Source organism: Callithrix jacchus, chromosome 6, assembly GCF_049354715.1.
Source record: "Callithrix jacchus isolate 240 chromosome 6, calJac240_pri, whole genome shotgun sequence".
NCBI lineage: Eukaryota > Metazoa > Chordata > Mammalia > Primates > Cebidae > Callithrix > Callithrix jacchus.
Genome location: NC_133507.1, coordinates 144,686,583 through 144,701,079, shown reverse-complemented (window position 1 = coordinate 144,701,079; position 14,497 = coordinate 144,686,583). Strand labels below are relative to the sequence as shown.

Here is a 14,497-nt window from a genome sequence, read left to right as displayed (position 1 = left end):
TTAAGAGCTTTAATATCAGAAACTTTAATTTTTATATATCTTTATTCTTCAAACTTTATGTCAAATTACAAATAAATAGTCCATACCATGTAGCTCTCTTTATGATATACATGTCTTCAGGCAGAAAACAGCAACAACCAAGAATACATCGGAAATGAACTCACAGTAAATAACCAATTTTAAGTAGAGAAAGGATATATCACATTTCAGTGTGGTCCAATATGTACACTGTTTAAAAGTAGATCCCCCTGTAAAACACCACAGATGTACATAATTCTTCGGAGAAAAAAGGAGCCCACACATCAGAGATTTTTAAAAATTTTTTCAAATTTTTTTAAAGTTGTATCACAGGGACTAGTTGTTTAAAAACGGTAACATCATGAGTATTTTAGCAGCAAACAGAAAAGTTATTCCAGGTTAATCTATTTTTAAACATGGCTGAAAAACTTACAAGCTTTAGAGAACATTATAAATATCTAATCAATTCCACTACTGAAAAGCAGAGTAGTATTTAGAAAGTAGATACTACTTACTTTCAGGTTTGTTCTTTGTCAACAAAAACTTTTTATTGAAGTTTCTGCTAAGAAGCATGTCAATGGAGGAGGGGGTGGAAGAAAAATGGAGTGGCCCCCAGTCTGTGCTGTAAGCTGCTAAACTCACCGGAACATGAAATGTTCATGAACTCTTCATACAGCTTAGTTTATTCCCAGTAAACAACAGCTCTTGAGAACCATTCTTTTAGATCCATATCCTATTGTCAGATATTTGTATTAGATTTAGCAATTTGAAATTCCTTATTTCCTTCCCAAAGATCTCCTGGTTAAACCAGCATTTCTTGTATGAGTCATAATTATTGGGTCGTTTCTTCATTCAACAGTTTTTTTTTTTTTCTTGAAAGGGTAATTTTAGACAGTATTATTTTTTAAGTCACTAAAGATGGTTTTGCTTACAGAGAAATGTTTAAAAGGGGACTCTATTTAATTTCATGTTCTACTGTGGCATTTGACAACTGGCATCTGACATTTTAGGACTGAAAGGAACTATAAACTTCATATGAGAAAACAAAAGAAACTAGATAGAGTCTAAGCCTGCCTCATTAGACGGTTCCATTAGTGATCAGCTACATATTCATCTGACACTATTTCAAGTCACAATCAGTATCTCTCCTTTGAAGCATTAACACTTTTTCCTAAATACAATCCTTTTTTTAAATCATCTAAGACAAGGCATCAGAAACAAATTCTCTCCACCCACTCAGATTTAATTTTTAGATCACAGCATCCTCATATAAAAGTTCCATTTACTTTAAATATTTTTACTTCTTCTTGGCAGTTATCCCAAACATTAATATTTAACTATGAAGAAAGCATTCAAAACATAATACAAATATACAAGAATACAAGAAAAGTTGAAAACAAAACAAACACTGTATTGCAATGTCTCCACATACAATTTTTGTGATGTGACTGAACACACATGCACTGTCCTGGCTGCTCCTAAGACTCTCCTTACTTTACACAGACCTATGTGCTTATCTTTTCTTTTCGCCTTTTGTTGCCTACAGTAACTGAAAATCAAGAAGATAACTGGTCTGACATAACAGATGTGGCGCCTATGATTTAAGTCCTGATTTGAGCACATCCTAGTTGGTGCACTATTACTCTTGATAATCCAGAAATAGCAATAGACAAGCAGTATATATGAAAAGACTTACTATGCAGCACACAAGCAATGTGTCTGAATCACAGATAACTCCAACACTGACAAAAAAATCTATAAATTAAATTTTAACTCAGGTGGTTATAAAGTTAATTAAATTCTCATGTATCTTAGTGAGAATGCTATTATCAAGTGCATTCTAAATTATTTCATTTTCTAGTGTAGAAAGATTATAATAGAAAGGATGCTTTTTAGTTTTTAAATAAGCTACCACTGACTCTCACACACATACACACACGCATCAGTGCAAACCATGAAAAAATATTAATTTCAAATGAGATATATTATGAAATATCTAGACTAAAAGTAGGAGCATTTGGGATAATTTTCCATGACTAATGTGTTTATAAATATAGACAACTCAATGTACATATAGTCAATGAAATATTCAAAGAATAACTTTATATACTCTTTGTTTTTTAAATTCTATCCTCTCTTTCAGAATTGCTTCCATTTAAGTTTGGATATGTTCCTAGTTTCAACAGCTAAATAGAAGACACTGAACATTTTGATAGTAAGCTACTAAAGACTAATTATCAACTGGTGCTACACGTGCTGTGTTATCTCACTATTAAACCATAACCCTCTCTTGCTATTTTGTTTCATGCATCTCCAACCAAACTTCATTTTTTCTAATAAAAAATAAATATATAAAGAAGACAGTGACAGGCATATATTCACAAGATCTCAATTTCTTAAAACATTAAGTACAAGTATATTTATTTCTCTCAGATGCATACAAGACAATAATTACACAGCAACAAATCTTTTGTTCAACAATGATTTGATTCATAAGCATTTGAAATTTACATAATTTCGTATCAATACTCGTCTTTTTAAATAGAATAAAAAAATCCCCCAAATAACCAATTCTTATACTTCCTTTTTATCCCTCTATACATCCAAACTTTAAAAAGTTACAAACTGAACATTATACAGAACATATAAATCATGTTTAAAAACTTGAGGTGTTAAAATCACTGCTTCCCCAATATGATTCAGAAAAATTCTCATACTGACAAGTACAGTCATAATTGGTAAAGTAAGTTGGTGGCGGGGAAAATGAAAGAAGAGACAGACACAAGTTTGCTGTCTTAACGTTTTACTAATCCTGTCAGTTAAAACTGGTGACGTCATGAGAAGTAACAGTTTAGGTTGAATATGAAGAATGGAGTTTGCCTCGCAGCTTGAGACATGCATTTCAAGTATTTTCCTATTTGATCTGAGCTCACTGTAGCAAACTGATGCCCGAAGAGAGTAATTATTTTCTTCCATACATTCGCTCGATGTCCGCCTGGTAATGTGTTTTAAGCTCTTTGCGTTTCAGCTTGAAGGCATCTGTCACCAGACCAGTTTCAGGGGTCCACGGTTCAGGGCTCAAACGAATTTTTACTGGAATTTCAAACTTTTCCAGACTTGCTAAGATGATTTTTAAAAAAGAAAGAAAAGGTATTTAGGTTCTCAGCAAATAGTGTTAACTTCCTTACTTTTTGAGTACGCATCAAAATGCACAACCAAGTGGCTCACGAATGTCACTTCTAAAGAACCTATTCCTCAAAATACTAACATAAGTAAAACAATAAACTATTTAACAAGTCCTCATCAATAGGAGAATGAGTTAAATAAAATATGATAAAGGAACAAAATAGAATATAACTCTGTCACCAAAACAAGTTAGAGCGAGGTATGGTGGCTCATACCTGTACTTCCAGTAACTCTGGAGGCTCAGGCAGGAGGATGGCTTGAGGTAAGGAGTTCGAGGCCAGCCTGGGCAACACAGTGAGACCTTATCTTGAAAATAAATAACTTTAAAAAATTTTTTTAATAGAAATAAAAAATATGAGCTGAGTATAGTGGCATAAGCTTGTAGCACCACTTACTCAGGAGGCTGAGGTGCGAGGATCACTTGAGCCCAGGAGTTCTGAAGATACAGTTAGCGATAATCGTGCTATACACTCCATCCTGGGCAACAGAGCGAGACCCCATCTCATTAAAAAAAAATTAGATTTATGCAGGTATCTAATAGGGTATCCAATATAATCATGCATCTCTCTTAATGACAGGGATAAGTTCTGAGAAATGCATCACGTGGCAGTTTTGCCATGATGGAAGCATTGTAGTGTATCTTACACAAATGTAGATACAGCCCACTATACATCTAGGCTGCATTATATAGCCTATTGCTCCTAGGCTACAAACTTGCACCGTATGTTACTGTACTGAATACCGTAGGTAATTGTAACACAGTGCTAAGTATGTATTTAAGCATATAAAGGGAGTAAAAATATGATAGTAATCTTATGTGACTACTGTCACAGATGCAGTCCTTCACTGACTGAAACTCCATTATGTGCTGCATAAATGCAAACTGTTGGGTTAAAAAAAAAAAAGACAAGTTGCAGCACAGGCTGCATAAACTGATATGCAGCTAGACGTGTAGAAGGATATATACCAAGCTATAAACTGCACATGTCTAGAGCCTGTTATCCAGGAGAAAGGAAACAGGGAAACTCACCATTTCCTTTATACCTGTTTGTTTTCCTTGAATTTATTATACAGAGCACATTTACTTCAGAAATTAAAAAAATATAAAGTTGAAGACAATTATGTCATTGAACCAGGATATTCCCTACAAGCTGTGTGGAGACAGAATGTTTGCTCACTACTGTGTCCTAACATTCTGCCTAACATTCAAGAAATTCATAATAGTAGCAAATGGAGGGAGGGAGGGGGGGAGGGAGGGAGGGAGGGAGGGAGGGAAGAAAGGAAAGCATTTAAAGGAGATTAAAGGGCAGATGTAGTTTTGTAAAACCGTATGTTGTCAGTAGGACTAAATTTTACTTTTCTAAGCATTCAACAAATATTTAAAATAACCATTACTATGTATAAATTTTTTAAAATACAAAAAAACGAGGAGTTTCTCAAGTGGCATACAATCTAACAAAGGGAAATGGGTAAACAGCTAGCCATATGATACAAAAAAGAAATGTGTTAAGGAATGATGTCAGCAACATGACAAAATAGGAAAACAGAGTCTCTCCTTCCCCTACAGAAACATGGATTTAACAGTAATAATATATGGGCCTACCTATTGCCTGCGTAAAAAAACTTAATTGCGTAAGAAAGCAATTAAGAGGTTCCTGCCCTCTGGGACAGCAGGAAACCAACTGCATCAAAGGCTGATAGAAAAATGCAAGGCATTTGCATGCAAGAGACCCTCCTTTCAGCACAGTAGAAAGTAAAAGGGAAGAAACCCCAACTTCTGACTTCTCCCTAGGAAAGTCAAGTAGCACTATATACATCCAATATTCTGACTTCTGGGGTACAAGGAACTGGCTTCTGTCTTTCCTGAATCTAAATAACAGGAACAGGAAACCAGGTTGAGAGCTGTCCAAAACAAAGATTAACTTGCACCAGAGGCTGCAGTATCACAGACGGACACTAGGTAGAGCTCCAGTACCATGGTTCACTACAGCACCAGCGAAGCCACAATATCGTAGACACCAGAGGGACCTCCTGGGTAGAAGCAAACCTCTTCGATTAGACTATACCCCACAAACCCGGAGAGGACATAGCCTCAGAAAAGGCTTAAGATGGCTGGTTCTAGGAACTTTATTAGGCCTGACTGGGCAAAGTCTTCTCAATACAAAAGCAGACTGCAAGACAGAGAAAGTAGCTGATTTTTCAAATGCTGACAACCCACCAAAATTAAAAATATACAAAGAAACTGAAAAACATAGGCTACCAAAAAATCAAATTAAATCTCCAGAAATAAAGCCCTGATAGGCATGGAGATATCTGAACTACCAAAGAATTCAAAATAACTATCATAAGGATGCTCAACGAATTACAAGAGAGTACAGACAGACACCTGAACAAAACCAAGAAAGCAATCCATGAACAAAATGAAAATATAAGTGAAATAAAAATTTTTTTAATGAAGAACCAAATAGAAATTCTAGAACTAAATACATTAAATAAATTGAAAAATTCACGAGAGGATCAACAGCGACTTGACCAGGTAGAAAAAAGAATCTATGAACTCAAAAGACAGGACTTCTAAAATTACTAAGACAGAGGAGCAAAAATGTAAAAACGAAGAGATATGTAGAGAACCTAAGGAACAAATGGGACACCATGAAGTAGAAAAATGTTCATTATAGGAGTTCAGAAGGAAAAGAGACAATGGAGCAGAAAGCTTATTTGAAGAAATCATGGCCCAAACCTTCCTATATCTGGGAAGAGAAATGGGAGTATAAATTCAAGAAGCTCAAAATGCTCCACTAGGAAGAAAACTATACCCAAAGACACTTGTCTTCAAGCTGTCAAGTCACAAAAATTCTTGAAAGCAGCAAGAATAAAAAGACTCATCATATACAAGGAACCTCTCATTGAACTATTATTTATCAGCAGAAAGCTGGCAGGTTAGAAAGGAGTACTATTCAAAATACTGAAAGAAAAAAAACTGTCAATCAAGAATACTGTAACCTAAACCTGTCCTTCAAAAATAAAGGAAAAATTACGACTCCTTGATAAACAAAAGTAGAGGGAGTTTATCACCACTAGACCTACCCTACAAAAAATAATTAAAGGAGTCCTTCAAGTTAAAGCAAAAGGAAAACAAATAGTAATGGTTAACACAAAACCATATGAAACTACAAGACTCCTTGCTAAAGGTAAATACACTGACAAATATAGAATTCTAAAGTAATCAGATATAGGTGCGTAAGTCACATTTAAATCTGGTAGAGAATTTATAAAACAAAGACAAAAAGTAATTAGGAATCTATATCAATGATTACACAATAAGAAAGAGGGAGGAGCGAAGACAAAGGAGTCAAGTTTTTAGATGAGATGGAAGATAAAGTTGTTATCAGACTAAAATAGATTGATATAATTTTAAAATGTTTTATGTAACTGCATTGACAACCACAAAGAAAATATCTATAGAATACACAAAGATAAAAGACAAGGAAATCAAAGAATGTAATTACAAAAAAAATCAACAAAACAAAAGGTAGCAAGAGAGGAAAAGCTATAAGATACACAGAAAATAGTTCACAAAATGGAAACAGATATGAAAAGTCTTTCATATCAGTAATTACCTAAAATGTAAATGCTGATTAAATGTCCAATTAAAAGATACAGTGACCAACTGAATATAAAACAAGACCCAAGTATATGCTGTCCCCAAGAAGCACATTTTAGATCTAAGGACATGAATAGCCTAACATGAAGGATAGAAATCAATGTTCCATGCAAATAAGAACATAAAGGGATGGCCATACTTAAATAAAGTAGACTTTAAGACAAAAATTGTCTTTAAGACAAAAGACAAAGAAAAATTGACTTTAAGACAAAAGACAAAGGAGGGCATCAATTATCACGATAAAAGAGTCAATTCTCCAGGATGATGTAACAAGTATAAATATACACCTAACTTGAGAGTTTCTAAATATATGAAGCAAACACTGACATAACTAGGGGAGAAATAGAAAGCAATACAATCATAGTCGGAGACTTCAATACCCCACTTTCGCTTATGAGTAGATCAGAAGATTAATAAGAAAACAGATTATATGTAGAAAACACTAAAGACACACACCTTTATAATTAACAAAGATTCCAGCAAAGTTGCAGGACAAAAAAATCAACATTTAAAGTCAATTGCTTATCTATACACTAACGATGACTGTTCTGAAAAAGAAATTAAGAAAACAATACCATTTAATGTAGCATCAAAAACGGATCAAATACTTAGGAATAAACTAACCACAGAGGTGAAAGACTTGTACACTACAAACTACAAAATGTTGCTAAAAGAAATTTTAAAAGACACAAATAAATGCAAACATATCCTGTATTAGTGGATTGAAAGACTCAATATCATTAAAATATCCATACAACCCAAAGTAATACACAGATTCAATAAAATCCTTATCAAAATTCCCATGGCATTTTTGCAGAAAGAGAAAAAAATATCCTAAAATTCACATAGAACCTCAAGGGACCCCAAATAGTCAAAAAAATATTTTAAAAGTAGAACAAAGTAGGAGGCCTCATCTTTCTGATTTCAAAACATACTACACTAAATAATAGTGATCAAGACTGTGTGGTACTGCCATAAAGACAGACAGACTAATGAAACAGAACAGAGAGCTCAGAAACAAATCCTTGCATATATAAATGACCAAATAATTTTTGAAAAGGGTGTAAAGACTATATAATGGAGAAAAGACAGCCTCTTCTACCAATGGTGTTGGGAAAACTGGATACCTGCATGCAAAAGAATGAAACTGGACCTTTATGTCATATACAAAAATTAACTCAAAATGGATTAAAGACCTAAAACTATAAATGACTACAAGGAAATATACAGAAAAACTCACAACATAACATTTAGATATGACACTAAAACCACAGACAACAAAAGCAGAAAATCCAAGTGTGACTACACAAAACTTAAAAATTTCTGTGCAACAAAGGAAACAAGAGTGAAGAGACAAACTACAGAATAGGAGAAAATACTTTCAAATCATGTATTTCATAAGGAGTTAATGACCTGACATGGTTTGGCTCTGGGTCCCCACCCAAATCTCATCTCAAATTATAATCCCCACATGTCAAGGGCAGGACTTGATGGGAGGTGACTGGATCATGGGTGTGGTTTCCCCATGTTGTTCTCATGATGGTAAGTGGGATCTCACAATATCTGATGGTTTTATAAGGGGCTCTTCCCTCTTTCCTTGTTTGCTCTCTCGCTGCCATGTAAGACGTGTCTTTGCTTCTCTCTGTCTTCCTTTCTGCCACCAGAATTGTAAGTTTTCTGAGGCCTCCTTGACCCATGCAAAACTGTGTCAATTAAACCTCTTTCCTTATAAATTACTCAGTCTCAGGTATGTCTTTACAGCAGTGTGGGAACAGACTAATACATGCTCAGAATTTATAAGAAACTTGTAAAACTTAACTATGGGGGTGGGGTGGGGGGAATCCTGATTTAAAAATGGGCAAAGGACTTGAATAGACAATTTTCTGAAGAAGATCTATAAATGGACAACAAGTATATATAAGATGCCCAATGGCCAACAAGTATATGTAAGATGTCCAACATAATTAATAACAAGAGAAATGCAAATCAAAACCACAATGAGATATCACTTCATATCTGTTAGAATGGACATTAGGAAAAAAAAATATAACAAATGTTGGTGAGAATGTGGAGAAATGGAAACCCTTGTAGACTGTTTGTGGGAATATAAATCAACAGTCATTATGGAACACAGTATAGAGATTCCTCAGAAAATTAAATACAGTAGTAATAATTACCATAGGATCTTAACAATCTCATTTCTGGGTATATATACAAAATAATTCAAAGCAGAAACTCACAGCCATATTTATGTTCATCACAACATTATTCACAGTACCCAAGAGGCAGAAGCAAACCACATGTCCAAAGACAGATGAATGGATAAAGAATATGTGCAATATTCATACAATGGAATATTATGTACCCTAAAAAAGAAAAATCCTATCACATGGTACAATATGAATAAACCCTGAAGATATGCTATGCTAAATAAGCTAGACACAAAACAATACTGTCTGATTCCTCATGTTTGAAGTACCTAAAGTAGTCAAAATTTTAGAAACAGAAAATAAAAAGGTGGCAGGAAGCGGGAGAGGAAGAAGGGGAATTAGTGTAATGGGTATAATGTTTTAGTTTTGCAACATGAAAAAGTTCTAAAGATCATTTGCATAATAATGTAAATATAATTAACACTACTCAACTGTATACCTAAAACGTTAAGACAGTAAATTGAATAAGAATTTTACTACAATAAATGAAAGAAATATGCAAAACTAAAGACATAAAGTGCCTTGGGAGTAAAAAAAGATGTATTAACTTTAACTTGTAAAAGTAAACACAGAAATAATACACAAGGTTTGAGTCGTCAAAGATTAAACGCATTTCAGGAGTGGTTTCCAAAGGAATATATACCATGAGCAAAATCACTAAGCAATGTACCACAGCGGTGGACTTTAAAGAATCTGACATTACTGAAATGTAAGGAGACTAAAAAGTAAATGGTGGTGACTGGAATGGTGACACATGCCTGCTGTCCCACCCAGGTAGTCAGAAGGCTAAGCGGGGAGGCTCGCTGGAGCCCAGGGGTTCAGGACCAGCTTGGCCAACATAGTGAGACTGCATCTCAACAACAAAACAACACCAACAACTTCTTTTTTAAAATTAGCTAGGTGCAGTGACATACACTGGTAGCCCTAGCTATTTGGGGGGCTGAGGAAAAATTGCTTGAGCCTGGGAGTTCAAGGCTGCAGTAAGCTATGATTGTGCCACTGCATTCCATCTGGGCAACAGAAGAGACCCTGTCGCTTAAAAATAATAATAATAAAATTAAATTAAATTAATGCTTATTTTGTGCTTGATACAACTCAAAAGACACAGATGTTTTTATTAAACCAACAATATTAAACTAGTCTTGGGAACCCCTCACCCCACCAAAAATGGTTTTGGACTATTAGTACAACCAATTACCAGTACTCTAACATTGTATAAAGTTTCAAAAGAAGTTCTGACCTGATCACTACAGGCTAGTGCTGCCAGGAAACTGAGCAAGGCCTTGAAGAGCAACAGCTGAGATAAGAGAAAGGCTCAACCCAGAAAGCAAAGGTTGCAGAGACAAGAACATTCTAGATACACGTAAATCAGTTTGGTGTGAGTGGATACTTTGTGAAGCAGGGCTTGAATGGGGAACTAATAAGTTTACTCTTCCATATACTAATGGTAGAAATGGTTTCTAAGCAGGAAGTGATGAACCCTAAACCTTGTAACAGGTTGAATGCATATAGGTACTCTCTTCCCATCTCAGTTCTTAGTATCGGTTTAACAGAATACTCACCTGAAATAGCAGCTTCGGAAAGCACTTTAAGTACCTCATTTTCCATTTCACAACTGTTACACAGCTCCTCCCAAGTCCCTTTAAGTCCTTTCTTTCGAGCTAGTTCAGTTAGTTCCTTTTGATTTGGCACAACAAATCCAATGACATAAGAATGATAACTGAAATACAGAAAGGACAACTTAGATAAGGAACCAAATGGTATACTGTGTTAACTGCAGTTATTATTAGTGACAGCTAGTAAATAACTTCACTATTTTTTTAAATGCATGTGCCATACTTGGCTGGCATACCCATTTCACGCAACTGCCAAGTTTTACTGTTTGATTCATAATATGTTCCAATGCTTTGGCAGAGTTCATTGCTAAATAAACCTCAATCTGACATTTCATGATAAATTTCAACTATGAAAAACTGTTTATGTGCCAGGTACACATTTTAAAAGAAAATTACACGTATTAGAAAATTCATCTTTAAACATCGATTATCAGTATTTCATGGTGCAGGTTTTAAAAAACTAAATCTAACATAAAAACTAAAAAATTCAGCAATGAATCAAAATGATGTGAATATATTCATTTTTTCTTTTGTTATCGAGAATTTGCATTGATAGAGGAACTCTTGACTATGCCCAATGAAGGCAGATACTTTTTTGAAGACCACAAAACAGTAACATCACGAAGGGGATACTTCTCGTTACTATCACATAAATAAATCCAGAACTGTAACAACGCTGAAGAAAATACTAAAGATCAGAATCATTTATAAATAAATGCGATTCATTTTTCACTTGAGCTGTACCCCCAACATCTGTTTCTAAATTAGTTTTTCTGGTAACAGGTTTTATTTTCCCATAATAATTATTATGGGAAGCCCGAGACCTGTCTAGAGTGCTGAGCAGGCTCAGTGTAGAGCAGGGAGGAAGTACTAAGCAGCACACTGCTCACTGCCACTTCTTTACTCCCCATTTCTCTGGAGTAGTTCTGTGAAGCTTCCCATGCTGAGGGACAGGTAGGTAGGTGTACCAAGGCAGTAGGAAGGAAGATTTTATTTTCTTCACTTCCCTACATGGGACACTGCAGTGAGATGTAAAGCAGAAAACAGGGACAGAGAGACAGAGAGAGATCAGGGGAAGCCTTGCAAGGAAAGAGTCAGCTAATGGCCTTCCCACAGGTAACAGATAAGAAGCATTCTTTGAACAATTTTACAGAGAAGGTCCATACAGGTAGAAAATGTCTATAGACAGTAAATGTTTGAAGTCAAAGTAATGTGTTCCACTTTCTTACCTGTTTGCATATGCACAAATGTTATCTACTAGTGGAAGATTCTTCAAAGCTGCCTCTACTTTCCCAAGGGAAACATATTCTCCTGCCTGTAGTTTTACAAGGTCCTTTTTACGATCTGTACAAAATAAAGAAAGGTAGAGAGGAGAAAACACTGAATAATATTAACATTTAATACATATATAAATACTGGCCATTCTCTAAGTAATTTGCTATCCAATTATTTAAAACTTTGCAAAATTAAGCAATAATGATTATGCTGAAATTAAAAGCATATATTAAAATTAAGCCCTAATTTTTATACTGTTAAATACATGTTTTTCAAGAAAAACAGGCTGGGTGGAGTGGCGCCCATCTGTAATCCCAGCACTTTGGGAGGTTGAGGAGGGCAGATAATGAGGTTGGGAATTCAAGACCAGACCTGCCAACATGGTGAAAGCCCATCTCTACTAAAAATACAAAATTTGCTGGGCATGGTGGTGCACGCCTGTAATCCCAGCTACTCAGGAGGCTGAGGCAGAAGAATTGCTTGAAACTGGGAGGCAGAGGCTGCAGTACACTGAGATCATGCCACTGCATGCCAGCCTGAATAAGACTACATTGAAAGAAACGAAAAGAGAGAAGAGAATAGAAAAGAGAAGAGGGACAATTAACTTCTACTTTATGAACCCCATTAGCAGGGCTTAAAGTATGTTCTTCTGAACAGGTTTATTCCTGGTATCCATTAGTACCAGGCAGGTGAAGAAGATATTCAATGTCAACTGCAAGCTCGCAACCTAACTGGAGACAAGCATAATGTGAAAACATAATACTTCAGTACACTGGTACTGTAACAGTAGTGCTAAGTGAAGGTTCTCCAACCTGGAGATTGGAAAAAATTCTTGCAAGTGAGGCCTGAGCTGAGGGTGGGTTGGCTGGCTGGCTGGCTGGCTGGCTGGCTGGTTGGTTGGTTGGTTTTGAGATAAGGTCTCACTCTGTTGCCTATACTAGAGTGCTGTGGCACAATCACGGCCTCCTGGGCTTGTGTGATACTCCTACCTCAGCCTCCCAAGAAGCTGGAAATACTGGCGTGAGTTACTATGCTCAGCTGCTTGAGCTGAGTCCTAAGGGAAGAGTGAGAGGTAGTCAGGGAACAGTACTGGCAAAAGCCAGAAAAACATCAGCTCTAATTTCAGCTGTACCAAGGAAGAGGAAGGAAACAACTAACGATGAGGGCGAAGAACTGAACAATGTTAACAGAGGCACCCTCAACTGAGCTTCCAGGACATATTAAATGGCTGCGGCCGGTAAGAACCTTGTTTAGCAATTACATGGTGGTAGTGAGAGGGTGTGTTTTAGGGGGGTAAGCATGGCAACAGAGAGGAAATTCTTGGGAAAGGATGGCAGAAGGTGCAGGCCTGACCAATAATCAGGCAAGAGACAACAAGAGAAGAGTATGATTCTGAGGCATAGCTCATAAAATAAACTAGTGGGATATAAAATAGGTAGGAGTAGCTGACTGAAGAGAACAGTCTTGAATCTCCTCCCAGGTTTCTAGTTAGCATGACAGGTATAGAAATGCCATTGACTTAACAAAAAAAAAAAGAACCTAAAAAGAGAAGCAGAAGAAGGTATTTTTCACCCCATATGGGTCATAGTACTTAAGCTGCCTGGTTTTCTTTTGTTCTCCTGGTTAAGGCAAGAGTACAGTTCAGACTGTGACAGCTCTAAATGTCAAAGAATCCACAGAAATGAGTATTCCCTACACAGGAAAGAATGACTGAGGGTTGCCTAAGAGTAATTAAAAATACCACTGCTACTGAACCATCTCCCAGAACTCATAAGACGTCAGGCCTCATAAATTCCACAGTCCATATTCTATATTCCAGGAATGATGCAATAGCCCAAACTAACATTACATAAACATTTACATTATTAAACACCTTCTCTAAATATATTGTTCTTTTTGTATAATGCCATTTCAGAAACATTCATTTTCAAAAAAATATCAGATGACTTACCAATAATTTTTAAGCATCCATCAGGATCAAACTCTCCAATATCCCCAGTACAGAGCCACCTCTGTCCATTTTCATCTTCAAAGAAATCGGCTTTTGTTTTTGCTTCATTTTTGTAGTATCCCAATGTCACATTTTGGCCCCCAATAAGAATTTCACCCCTGGGGTGTGGTTTATCAGTATTAAAGTATCCACCTAATAAAATAATAATTGAGTTTATTTTGAGTTAAGTTAAACACAACACATAAAAATTTGAAACGATTAGTTCCTAAATAGGGACATTTTATTTTAATCCAATTAGAATCTCTCAAAGGAAAAAAGGCAGACACTATGAATGAACAAAGTTTATCAATTTAGCACTAGGCATAAAATCTCAGTTGCTAAACCACAAGCATTTATGTTTTCAAACTTCTATTCCAAGAAAAAAATTACACTCTAAAATCCAACATCTTCCATTTGTTGTATAAAATTATAAATACAACAGAGACAAGCTATCTGAAAGATTCTGCAAGGTCTTAAATATCATACTGATAAAACTGATAGAAGTATTAAGTCATGCAACCCTAATAGAACAAATCCC

General features: G+C 35.6%; 1 protein-coding gene across 4 annotated transcripts in view; it reads right to left on the bottom strand.

Annotated features, from left to right (window-relative positions):
• Positions 1-14,497, bottom strand: part of ACSL3 (acyl-CoA synthetase long chain family member 3) — a 75,384-nt gene continuing 60,887 nt past the window's right edge. For all 4 annotated transcript variants that reach the window (XM_078328688.1, XM_078328686.1, XM_008999571.5 and 1 more), the window contains 4 exons: positions 13,921-14,112; positions 11,924-12,038; positions 10,641-10,798; positions 1-3,138 (listed from right to left, as the gene is read on the bottom strand). In XM_078328688.1, coding sequence (XP_078184814.1) covers positions 2,981-3,138; positions 10,641-10,798; positions 11,924-12,038; positions 13,921-14,112 — 623 coding nt within the window. In that variant the 3' untranslated portion in view covers positions 1-2,980. The remainder of the gene's footprint in view (positions 3,139-10,640; positions 10,799-11,923; positions 12,039-13,920; positions 14,113-14,497) is intronic.